At 41.5% G+C, this 13103-nt stretch overlaps 1 protein-coding gene across 1 annotated transcript; it reads right to left on the reverse strand.

The window, feature by feature from the left end:
- Positions 1-6665: 6665 nt before the first annotated feature.
- On the reverse strand, positions 6666-9787 carry LOC118429395 (patched domain-containing protein 3-like). Its single transcript, XM_035839877.1, has 2 exons — positions 8809-9787; positions 6666-8434 (listed from the first exon to the last, which is right to left on the reverse strand). The coding sequence occupies exons 1-2, from the start codon at positions 9785-9787 to the stop codon at positions 6666-6668; spliced, it is 2748 nt and encodes a 915-aa protein (XP_035695770.1).
- Between the last annotated feature and the right edge of the window lie 3316 nt (positions 9788-13103).

Genomic DNA, 13103 nt, shown 5'->3' on the forward strand with positions numbered 1-13103 from the left:
TAGGAAGTGGCTTTTAGAAGTATTGCACCATCAACGAAACACGTTTGGTAATAGTAAGACAGTAAGTCAAACCACCTCTACCCAGAAACCCCGCCATTGACTATCGCGTGCCCCTCCTCACCACACCAAAGTGGCATGTTTCCCGCGCAAAAGTTAAATGAGACATTATGACGTAACCGCATTAGAAATAGATAGAAAGCCCCATTGGCAAGGTAACTCTGGAAAAATGGAAAACTGGCGCCATTGTTCTCCTCATTATCATGTCATATACGTCTGTACGGAAAACACAAAACACCACATACTATACTACTTACTAGTACTGGAGATAGGACTTGAAGTAATATCTGAGACTGTAGTTAACATACTGTTGACATACACCAGCGTTGCGAGGTCAAAATTGTCCTAACATGTAGATTTTTACTCCTTCTACAGAAGGTTGACAGAAAAAATCTTACAACGTTCCAGGTCAATCCTTAGAATATATTTGTCTGGTACCTTGGACATAGATGTTGCGTAGAAAATATCTTTCCGGTAGTGTGTTTTGTTTATTTTGTCTATTTAGCTGTCCGACTTGGTTTTTTTTGGGGGGGTATTGTAGGTCAGGGGGTATTGTAGGTCAGGATCACCATTGTTTGAAAACTATGTTTATGTTGATGTTAGCAAAGTATGGTACATGTTAACTATTTTTGTTGAGGTTTTCAAGTGCCTTGTGACCAGTGTATGCCACTGTTATAATCCTACATTATTTGAAAAACTAAAAGTTTGGCAAAAGAACATTGACCAGTCTTCAGAAAAGATCATCCGAAAGCTGCCCCCCTCCCCAAGTTGTGCTGGGTCGTTAACCTACAATATGCTTGAAGGCAGTCAGAGTATACAGTCACGAAGCACACTCATTATGTCAGCCAGTTTGGCCTGGTCACATTTCTTAACTTCTGTGGCAGAAATTCTTCAGAGCTCAAAATCTGATCATAAGGCATGGGATATCTAAGATATGAAATGCTCTCTGATATTGACTACTGACCACAGACAGAGAAAAGTCCGACGTACTCTAGTCTCTAAGCAGAGGTTGTTGGAGAAAATTGCACTGCCGGCATGAAAAAGACATGAAGAAGAAAACAACACGTAGCATGTCATTGCCCTGAAATAATTAAGATAAATTACTGATCGCCAGATATCAAAACAACTTCACATGACAAGCTCTTTTAGATGTGAAGGGGTATGGTGTATTGTGCATTGTGTTCAAGTCTGTCCCCGAGCCCGGACAGCTAGTCTTCGAGTGTTACAGAAAGGTACAACACGAAAATTGGCGGGCTTTCCTGTGTAGACTCCAGAAGAACAGGTAAGATCATGATCTTGGAGCTGTAAATTGTAGATTTTATGAGCGCGAAACGTTTCGTTTTATTCATGTTTTTTCTAGTTTGACAAGCATATAATCCTATGTTGCCCACAATGGCAGTTCAGATGTACATGTTATGCAAATGCACCAACCTTTCCTCGTTGTCACTAATACCATGGTACCAGTGCTTTGACATGATATTTGGACTTTGATATAGGCATTGTAGTCTCTATCAACCCTGCGTGGGCATGCAAGATTACATTTATGTATACCCTTAACTTACACAAAATCGACTGATTCATGTCTGTGGCGTCAAAGGCGTTAGCCCAGAACATTGCCGGTAATGTTAGGCCTTTGACGTTTTGCTACCTGGTTGCAATTGCAATTAATATATTGTCTCTCTTGTGCATTCACGCCACCGATTCACTCAATTCATACAGTGATTCTGCGCATGCAGATAATGATTGTGCCTCTGTCCGGGTGACTAGGCCGGATTGTTGCAAAGTGAACAATAGAGATAATCAGCTTGTCACTTGACTTTTGCTCCTGTTTCTCATTTGTCTTCTTTATTCCAGGTCAGGTGATTGACATTACGTGACAGTGTTGTTCTGACTAGTGCACATTTAAGTGGTGCGATGATTATACTTGCCCCACCAGTTTTAATTGGGACAAATATAAATCTTTGATTTACCCAAATATTCCTTGACAATACCACGTTTTGACCTGTCCGTACTGTCCTTTGAAGAAAGGGTATGCCACCCCGTAAGGGGCGGTATAACCCCAACGGTGCTGTAATACACCGTATGGCTATGACTGACTGACTGTCCATGTACAAAAGTGATAGACCCCCATAATTAATAGCCTGACAACATTTCTGACAGACCTCACCTGCTTGCCTGATAATGTCGACATATCAGATCTGCATAATATGACTTTAACGCCTGTGACAACATTTCAAACAGATCTTACGTTATGTCATAAGTCATATGTGTACTTTTATAAATGTCCAAGAAGACTAGCAGTGTACAATTTTTTATCACAGCTAATGGACAGATAAAGCCTCTCAAACCGGACAAACCCGCGCTCCTGGCGGCCCGCGCGACTGACGGGGAAGGGGAAAAATCAGCCCCTGACAGCGAGACCAGCTATAACATTGGCTAAGGCAGTCACCCGGTCATTATCCATATACACAGTGTATTTGGTAACTTCAGAACTCATGTAACGTTATTGACAGGCATTCGTAAATGATACGTATTAATGAATATATCACTTAATAGTTTGTTGCAATCATCATTGTCACTGTTATAGTCTAACTGTTTGTTGGTCCGAATCGTATCCAGTTGTCATTTGCGATAAAAATACGCAAGTCATGCGACAGAAGCTTTCTTGACACGGGAAAAATACAGCAACAAAAACGACAAAAAGGCTTCAGAAAAATCTTAAATTCTACTCACTATAAAACAATAGGGATAAGTTGCCCCCTTCCCCCTTCATTGGTCCGTTGTCAGACTATTATGAGGTTTGTCTAATGTCAGGTTGCCAAACAATTTTAAAAGACGATGAAGATGTTTTACTGTTGAAAAGCTGCTGTTTGGCTTACTGACAGGTCTAAGCGTCGTATTGTCATAATTTTCATGGTATCACCTAAATGCGTACTTGCCAAACTACTGACACTATCACGTAACGTCAATCACCTGACTTGAAGTAATGTACTAGCCATAACAAAGGCAAATGGCAAAGTTGGCGTGGAACAATAGTTCGGAATGCTACGAAATACCTTGCGCTGAGTATGTTGATGAAAGCATTTGCAGTAAAAATGCACAAGACACGCGTAGACCATCATTGTCTCCATTTATTTAACAATGATAATTGACACATGACACACTATACATTACTAACAATAATTCTCAACAAGTGTAAAATGATTACAGTGACAAGATATTTTTTGCTTCGGATTGATGACGAAGCTCACAGAACCTTACACGAGGATACATTGATTTTCAATGCAGGCTGATTCTTACCAATGGATCAAGCGAAACTCCCGACCTCCATTGTGAAGGAGGAGACAACTCAGCAGGACTGATGGTTTACAAAGACCGCTCGGTAGAAGATTTCAACTTTCAAGTCGGGGACACCATTGTAGGAAGAAGGAGTGGACCCTTCGTGTCAAAGGTATAATTTATCACTGTGAAAATGAAAAATATGAATACTTTGGAACTTTAAAATGGTAATCTGTAATTGGATATGTTAATGTATAGCCAGCTGCTTTGTACAGTGTACATAAGTTTGACATACATTTTACCCGTCACAACCGTTGTGCAATAATCTTTGACTTGTAATTGTATATATTCTTTGGGTCATTGCAGGAGACTAGCAGGATAATTATAGGATAATTATGCTTTTTTAGGGCATCAGCTTTATAATACATCAATCATAAAATCATGTTGCAACAATCACTTTCCCAGCTATAAGGGCAACAAGCCCAACAATTAAGGGTAAATGACCCGCCCCGAGGTGTATATTGTGTGATAACGCCTGGTCCTTTGCTGTAACCACCGAATGAAACCACCGGAGTGAGCAAAGCAAACGAGTTTTATGAGAAATACTTCTAATACAGTCATCATAGAGAATACGACATTAGTTGAGTTTCCTTCATAGCATCCGTTAGCTATGCTATATATACTACTGAACATGTTGAACTTTATCTGCAACTATATAACAAACAGGTGAATTCGACATATTGACATTTAAGAAAAGCTGTACAGTTTTGATATCTTCTTTGAAATAATTTGAATGACTTACTAACGTCTTCATACATTCAGGAGGACTTTCACAAAAGAGCCCAAGAAGCGAGAGATGCCGGGATGGAACTTTACGGCATCAATGTCCGTAAAGATCGGGTTGTCAAACGGCCATGCGCACTGGCAAATACCCTTGGGAGAGACCTCTGCCACGGAGGTAAATATTTGAAAACCTGTACTATTTTTACGTTTATGAAGGTTAGACATCCAGGTAAGCAATATTCAAATACAATTCAATCTCTACAACTGGATAAACAAGAAATCTTTTAAGAAAAGCTGTGCATTGCCGCGTATTTTATGACTGAACTGCTGAGAGCGACACCTAGCAACTTCAGTAGGAAATGCAACAAAAGGGGATATTGGAAATTTACCTCATTATCATAATTTATGTCACATGAATTATTGGCACATTAAACAGGTTTTGTAAAACTTTTGACCCACAATGAATATGCATTATTTTTCATTAAAAAATAAGTTCCTTCTGATGCAATTTGTGATATATCTTTATATAAACATGGTGAGTTAAAGCGTAGATTTATTACGCTGGACCACATACAGTAACATGCGTCTAGAAGAGAGTTTTAATACTCGCCTGGAATGTACCATTGTCTAACTAAGCAATGAAACTCGGCAAGGAAAGAAGGGCCTTTGGAAGGGGCTTTGGAAGGGCTGGGTTAAAAGGTCCGTCCATGGATCCATGGAAGAAAGCTGGCATAAGGCATTGCCGCTGGCGCGGCAATGCAAAAACGGATATTTACTTCCGTACTGAACTGTACTATTTTTGTTCGCGCCTTTGAACGCCGCCATGTTGTTAATTTGTGCGCAGGCGCAATGTTGCTTGCTTGCGGGCGCCGTCATGCTCCCATCATGCTTAGTGTGTGAAAGGGGTGGAGTGTTTTTCCCCTAGTTTGGGTGATCTTTATTTGAAATAAAAAGTGAAAGAAGTGTTGTACTGTCTTCGAAGACAAGGACAATTTACTGCGCACAGTTTCCAGAAAGAAAATGTTACAAAGACATAGATTTTTAAAGTTGATACAAATTCCATATAGTTGTCATATTTCGTGTGGAGGGGGTCACACTGGTTGCAGTCATGTTATTGGGCACACACGTGTTTTAAAAATGTTTATTTCACAAAAAAATAGTCCTAATACTCCTATTACTCCTAAACAAACAATGTGGCCTGAAATTGTTAATTATCTTATACATATGTTAAATTTTGATTTTCGCATTTATTGCAAAAAGTCAATCTTACTTTTGAGTGCTTATTTCATGTAACATTTCCGACTTGTTTTATGGAATTGTGTACAGGTGAATGCCTTCCTCATGTGCTTCAAATCGAGCATTCATTTTTAATAGATTTTTATGCTTGCAAATATTTTGGCTGCATATCAAATCATGAGATGATCACCCTTGGTATGATGTCACCAGTCTGTTATCAACATCATTCTCTATCTGACACCCATTTTTGTTTGATGTATTTTCAGGCTAAGTCACAAAGTCAACCAACACCATGCAACCGGAACGAAGCCTGTCGTTAAAGCTTCTGACGCGAGATGACTTGATCTAGCAACCTATTTAGCGAAATTTATACAGTCGATATATGCAAGTTTTTAACCATACTGTAAATCGTACGGAGTAGCCTCAATACTAAATCAACGTATACCAACCACAAAATATAATAACAGGGCTACAATGATGACAATAACAATGGTATTTCTATGTAAATCCACCAAATGCTGATTAGGACTTTTATAAGGCACACAAAAAGTATATTGCATTGATAGTTGCATCTTTCACATCATGCAATTTTACAAATAGAACGCATAACTTGCATTGATATTGCTTTGCTCACTGATGATTGTTGGGCTGCTATTGCATTATCAATAGATTATCATTATTTTATGATCTTTCATGAGAAAAGGTATTATGGTAGACACTATGGTAATCATAAAACTTGCACTAGACCTGTTACATTGCACACTATATTAGTAGAATAGTTGATCAAATGTTGGCAACGTTCTAAACTCAAGTAAATGAATCAAATATCAAATTTGTGTGACAAGACAACTGCATGCGACAGTAACCAAATATGAAATATGATACATAGCATTATATTGAATTTGTTTTTGCTTTAATACATAGAGTTACTTAGCTCGGTTTTATTATCATCATACTATCCCGCCTATAGCTATCTTATATATCCGCTACTCCGCCGAATAAATACAATATATTACACGGAATGTCTGACAAAGTTTAAACCCGCTGTTAGCACAAGCTTACCTTTATCTGCATGGCAGGCTATATCAGTTTTTTTTTTTTTACTAAACAGTGCATTTAGGATATCGAATCGATAGATAGTGCGGCTGGTGTTTTGAAAATATACATAAGTTTGATACCGCTGCTGGTCGCCTTCATATCTTTGACAACCCTGTTAAAAAACGGATATAGGTCACCTCGCGGATAAAGGTGAACTGGCTTAGTATAACTAAACCGATAGAAATCAACATTTCGTAATATGGCGCTGATGATTAATTTTGGAAAAAGTTATTAAAAGAGCTTTGCGGGTTTACTATTTTGGTCTGCTTCAAACTCATTTCTCGGTTCGCGGTCAGATTCAATTGACTTTCAGTCGTGCCCTTGTTTCTCTTTTCTTCTTTTAAATGATCAAGCCAGAGTCTCATACTAACGGTCATCAACGGGTTTTCGTTTATGCCCTGTGAATTTACATCTTGAAGTACAACGTTAACGTTTCCGCCCTTTTTAGTGTAGCGATTTGGGGTACCAACGTCACCCGCCTCGTCACTTCTGTTCTCCTGCAGGTTCACCACGCCTCCTTGCGGACCCAGGCAGGAGAGCATGACGGGAAGGAAGACAATACCGTGCACCAGGCCGAACACCATGACCAAGAACACCGTTTTGAAGAAGGTGCGGAAGCCGTACGATGGAGCCGTGCTCAGCGCAGATACACCCAGAATCGTCGATAAAGACCCCTGGAGGATCGGTACGCCAAGACTGTACAGCGCATGTACAGCTCTGGCGTCCCGGCTTCTTTCCTTAGACGTAACAAAAGAGTACACTATGTGAGCCGAAAAATCGACGGAAAAGCCGATGCACATGATGAGATTTATCATGGAAACGCTATCTAGATTGACGGACCAGAGCGTCATGAAGCCGAGCACGCCCGTGCAGATAGACACAATGGCGAGAGTGACCCATACGGCGTTAACTACGTGGGGCATGAGGAAGAGAGAAACAACCAACATGGCCGCCGTGGCGATACCTAGGTTTTGCAAGGTGTTGGGTAGAATGGCGATGTACTGGTCGTAATACACGAACGATGGGTGGTAGACAATTGCTTCTACAGATGTCTCAGATGCTAACTCTCTCATCTTTGTCATCATGTTTTTCTCATTCAGAGTGCTGTCAATTTGCTTTGTCTGAACGAAGAACCGACTGGCTATGATTTCAGTACCGTCTTCATTGAATAATATGTCATGAGCATATTTTGTGAATCCTTGGAACTTAAGAAAGCGGTCTCTGAGACACTCTATGAAGGAATTTTTATCAGCTAGGTTCAACTGTTGAAACGGCGGTACCATGGGGTTGAGACAGATTCGGTCTGCATATGTCAAGAAATCACGAAGCCATGACTCGGACACATTCTTTCCATAAGTGAACGCAGTGCCCTCAAACCCCTCTAACATGCTCTCAGCTATATCTTGCACGCCAGGGTCCCAGTAGGCTAGTTTCTCTGTCACAACCACGGCGACCCTGACGTCATACTCGCTAAAGTAGCGAAACACAATCATAACTACCACTTTCACCCACACTTTCATCAAGAAAGGGCCGTAGTACTTTTTAAAGAATAACATAATGAGGTGGTCATTGTGATCTTTGCCGTACTGCCCTACTCGTGCCTTTGCGTCGCCCCTGCAGCAAGATTGCTGACAACAATTTGTCTGGTCGTCTTTAGACGGTACGGGGACCTTCATACATGTCAGGAAATGTCGGTTCTGTTTTTCTCTGTAACCATCATATATCATACACGCGCCAAAGAAATTAAGCTGAAACAAGTAGGCAAATACGATAGCTATGCCGCTGTACATACAGAACACGCGGACGCCCGGGAAGCTGGTGATGGCGCCCACGGCGAAAGCTAAGGCGTTGGTAAGTGACGTGATGGTGATGGACACTCCGGCCTCGGCGTAGGTGTTGGCTGACCGGTCCTGCACGCTGTCCCACGGGTTGGTCTTCCTCCACGCCGCTAGCAGAATGAACATGTTGTCCACACCGACACCTAAAAGAATGGAGAAAGGATGAAACTACGTTATTGCCGTATATGACAATCATCTCAAGACTTCGCTGCATGAAAACAAAATTACGTAAAGGTGTATCTTTCAAGTATACTTTTACGTATGTCTAACGAATGCTTCACGTAACCCCTACTTTCCAAAGGGGCCTAAAAGGCCCAGAATTTGGAAAAGGCATAGTGAAAATTTGCCAGCGACACTAGGGTTTTGAGAACTTGCATGATGCCAATATGTAACCCATGGGCAATCCGCACAGTACAAAAATGAAGGTTGCCATTGCAGAAATTCTCTCTTCAATATCTCAATGGTATACATGGTATCAAGGATATTTTTGCGAAGGTTACGAGTACTGTGTACTTACCTATGACCAGAAAAGGCATGGCGGCCACCAGCGCGTTAAACCTGACCCCGAAGTAGGACATCAGTCCGATGGTCGCCAGGACGGCCATCCCTGCGCCCAGGACGCCCACCATGCCCAGGAAAGGCTTGCTGCGCACCGGGTCGATCATCAGGCAGGACAGGACGGCGAAAGCCATCAGAAGACTGCTCGTGTAGGCCGCTAGTTTAGGGAAGATACTCATGGTCAGATCGGAGATCTCCGTCTCCAGGGAACGGGATGTCGACCAGGTCACCTCGATGACATCCGAGAAAAACGTCGCCATGTAACTGAGAAACGCGCGCTCCCACGCCTCGCTTGACTCATCGTCCTCTTCGTGGGAAGACCGGAGGTGGTATATCAGTTTAAAAGCCGTCGCCTTTTCCACAGTATTCACCCCGTCTTCCAATGTCGCACCGCCGAGGATGGCTCCGCTGAAAATTCTGCCCTCGAGTGGGTATCCTACTGCAACATTCGGTATCTGTGCTGCGATGAAATCTAACAAGTTTAGCCCGGTTACGACGCATTCTGATTCCCACCTAGCACAGACGGACGTGTAGTTCAGACCGCGATCCTCTGTTTTTATTTGCGTGATGTTTTTATGAAGAGAACCGGCGGCTTTCATAACCGACTCGTGTAGCACATTGCCTGCTAGATCACCACGGCCTTTGACAATGATGGCGGCATACCGCCCTGATGTGGCGAGCCGTGACGGTAGAAAGTGGTCCGAATCGTTGGTCGGGAAATGGTCCTGAACGTATTCCCTCTCCACCTTCCCTGCCCCACTGTCGGGAGTGTAAAGTTTCTCGATAGAATTCTCGTTGTCTATAAAGTAGAGTCCCCCTCCGAGACCCCCGGCAACAAGTAGAGAAACGAACAGAAAAGCACCTGGCTGTGTTGCTATTGTCCGTCCAAATTTTTTGAACCAGCTGCTCATCCATCTTTCACAGAAGCTATGTTCCATTATGATTTTGCAAAGGTATTCTCCAATAACAACGATTGGTTTAGTCAGACGTCTGAAATTCAAAGGAGCAAACAAACGTTAAAATTAGACGATAACAAAAACAAGAGTCCGTAGAACACTACGTGAAGTAATTTTAGTGTTTGCGGGTGTTTGGTACGTCTTATACTACCGATTTGCCAAATGCCATACTAATCCATAAAAAGGATCTTGATAGCGAAGACACATGTACAGACCAAAACAAAAACAAGTTGTTCAAATTATGGAAGACTCATTTCAGGCTATTGTAGATTTTGCTCATAGATCATTCAAAGGAGGAAGTAATTTGCATACTTTATATCTAATAATGTTCAACTTTACAATGAAATTGCTATCATTTACCACTACGAAATCAAAGTATGTATCCATCTATCATGCCATTTAGGTCTGCATTTGAATGATTCATACCTATCGATATTCACCCCTATATCAGTTAAGTATTCCACACGGTAGAGACCCCTGTCATAAAATACAAACTAGTTTTTGATTCGCACGCTTAGTATCTAGTTACTGTTTCCATTTATTATGTCCATGATCTCGTTTATCTATGACACTGACACTAACCTATGCAGTGTAGTAGGAAGCTGTTGCCTTAATTCCGCTTGGAGTTATAGTTCCGGTCCATATGCCAGAGATTTCAAAGTATACAGTGGTGCCGAAGCATTTGCACGAACCCTATGAGACTCATACGAACATTATTTGATACGCACAAATTACTATGCGAAAACGCACGAACCTTACGAAAATCACACGAATCACTATGCAAAATCGTACGAACCTTATGTGATTCGCAAGAATCACTATGTGACACACACGAACCTTATGCGATTTGCCCGAATCTTATGCAAAACCGGCCAACCGCCGCCGGATCACGTGACATCACGTCATTCGCCGCAGTAAGGTTCGTGCAAATCACATAAGAATCGTACGTTTTCGCATAGTGATTCGTGTGATTTTTATAAGGTTCGTGCGTTTTCACATAGTGATTCGTGTAATTTTCATAAGCTTAAGGTTCGTGCGTTTTCGCATAGTGATTTGTGCGTATCAGATAATGTTCGCACGAGTCTCATAGGGTTCGTGCAAATGCTTAGGCACCCCTGGTATACGCAATGGACATCTCGCAGTCCTGCGATAGCTGTTGTCTATATTGAACCGCTAGACATAAGCAAACATCTGCTTGGAGATAATCTAATTACCAAAGCCCCCAAACAGCATGGCGGCGTTAATGACCTGTTCAAGAATAGCAAGAACATAGACCAGGGGTGCCAAAGCATTTGCACGAACCCTATGAGATTCGTACGAACATTATCTGATACGCACAAATCACTATGCGAAAACGCACGAACCTTATGAAAATTACACGAACCTTATGTGATTTGCACGAACCTTATGCAAAACCGGCCGACCACCGCCGGGTCACGTGACATCAGTCATTCGCCACAGTAAGGTTCGTGCAAATCACATAAGAATCGTACGTTTTCGCATAGTGATTCGTGTGATTTTTATAAGGTTCGTGCGTTTTCACATAGTGATTCGTGTAATTTTCATAAGATTCGTGCGTTTTCGCATAGTGATTTGTGCGTATCAGATAATGTTCGTACGAATCTCATAGGGTTCGTGCAAATGCTTTGGCACCCCTGATAGAGGGGTGTTTTTTTGCAATATAACATTACTTATACAATCAGCTCCGGTGAAAAAAATACAATCATGCGAGCCCTGTTAATCGCCAGGTTCGTCCGACGACAAGAATTGAACCATGTTCTTATGGTTTCTTCCATTTTTTTTACACATCTCTTTTAACGGTGAAAGACATCACAGCCTGGTATTTAACCACTAGGTCAACATTTGGTCGGTCAAAACAGCAAAAAAAACAACAAATAGGCGGCTATTCAGAAGAAATACAAGTGAATAATCGTACGACGCTGGATAAATTTTGAACATCGCACGACGCTTGGCGATGGCGGATTTTACCTACGATTTACCGGCGATTTCTTGCGATCATCGTGCGATTTACGTATGCTATCGTACGTAAATCGTAAGATGTATGTGACAGAGTCTTTTCAGAGAGGACGCGTCTATAAACAAAAGACAAAAGCAACTACGAGTCAAAATGTGTTATAGGGAAAAAAATTGGGTACATCGACAACATAATTATTGGGTGTAACTTAAAACCTGGGGCAAGCATAATTACTGTAAAATCTAAATGCGTAACGGCCAAAACAACCTAGTCACGCAATGTCAAGCATCTGTCAATTTTGAATAATGGAGACAAATGAGAAACAGGAGAGGAGGTTAACAAAACGACATGTGGTAGTCACATGCCTCATTCCCCATCTCTCATTGGACAAATCAGTTAATCTGATTGACACTTCTTATCAGATGATTCAGTTAATCTTTGTAACAACAAAATGTGGTCTAGTCACTTGCCTTGGGCAATGGCACAAACATACATAGTAGAAACTGAGTAAATTTGTGTGGTAGACAATAACAGTTGCAAGTTATCAGGTAAAAGAAAATCTTGAGGACTACATGAAGGAGTAGTGTCAAGAATTTAACCTCTTACGCTATTGATATGGCAATTGATGTCAATTAACATTATGATAGTTGGATCAGTATGTGTGTGTGCATGTATTGTGAATTGGCACGCACGGGAACGTATCCACTTTGTTTGTATGTATGTATGTATGTATGTATGTATGTATGTATGTATGTATGTATGTTAAGATGTAGAAGACCCTACGAAAGTAGCTTTACTATTGTTGTATACATATCTTAAGCTTGTATTGTGAAAACACTCTACACGATCTACATGCGCTTTCTACATCTAAGTATCGGTAGATAAAACAACAACGTACAATACTTGTAATCCAACGAGGGATCACACACATGCACACACAGACAGATACAGACACACGCAAACACGATACATACATGCACACGCATACATAAACATACACAGACACATACACTTGCACACAACTACATACACATACAAATGCATACACACATATTGTTTTTATGGTTCTCCTGTCGATTCGACAGATGAGCAGGCAGACAGGTATTTGCCTGTTTGCCTGACCTGCACATGACTTTTTAAGGTGAAGGAGGGGTGTGCAATTCCTTCTCCACCCTCTCGTCTACTGGAGCACTAAGTCTCACAGGGACAGAACTGTATGACACGTGTGAGACGGCTTCAGCAGATGCAGCTTTGTTATTCGGAGTATCCGTCTCCTAGGAGGACTTCCAACCAAGGATGTAAGGATTCCTCCACCCCCATCGC

This window comes from Branchiostoma floridae, chromosome 13 (assembly GCF_000003815.2).
Source record: "Branchiostoma floridae strain S238N-H82 chromosome 13, Bfl_VNyyK, whole genome shotgun sequence".
Classification (NCBI taxonomy): Eukaryota; Metazoa; Chordata; class Leptocardii; order Amphioxiformes; family Branchiostomatidae; genus Branchiostoma; species Branchiostoma floridae.

Excerpts from the sequence above, each read along its gene's own strand:
- LOC118429395 (XM_035839877.1), bottom strand. The coding sequence starts at position 9,787 with ATGGAACATAGCTTCTGTGAAAGATGGATGAGCAGCTGGTTCAAAAAA. Across the intron at positions 8,435-8,808 it reads CATGCCTTTTCTGGTCATAG|GTGTCGGTGTGGACAACATG; the intron begins GTAAGTACACAG and ends CCATTCTTTTAG.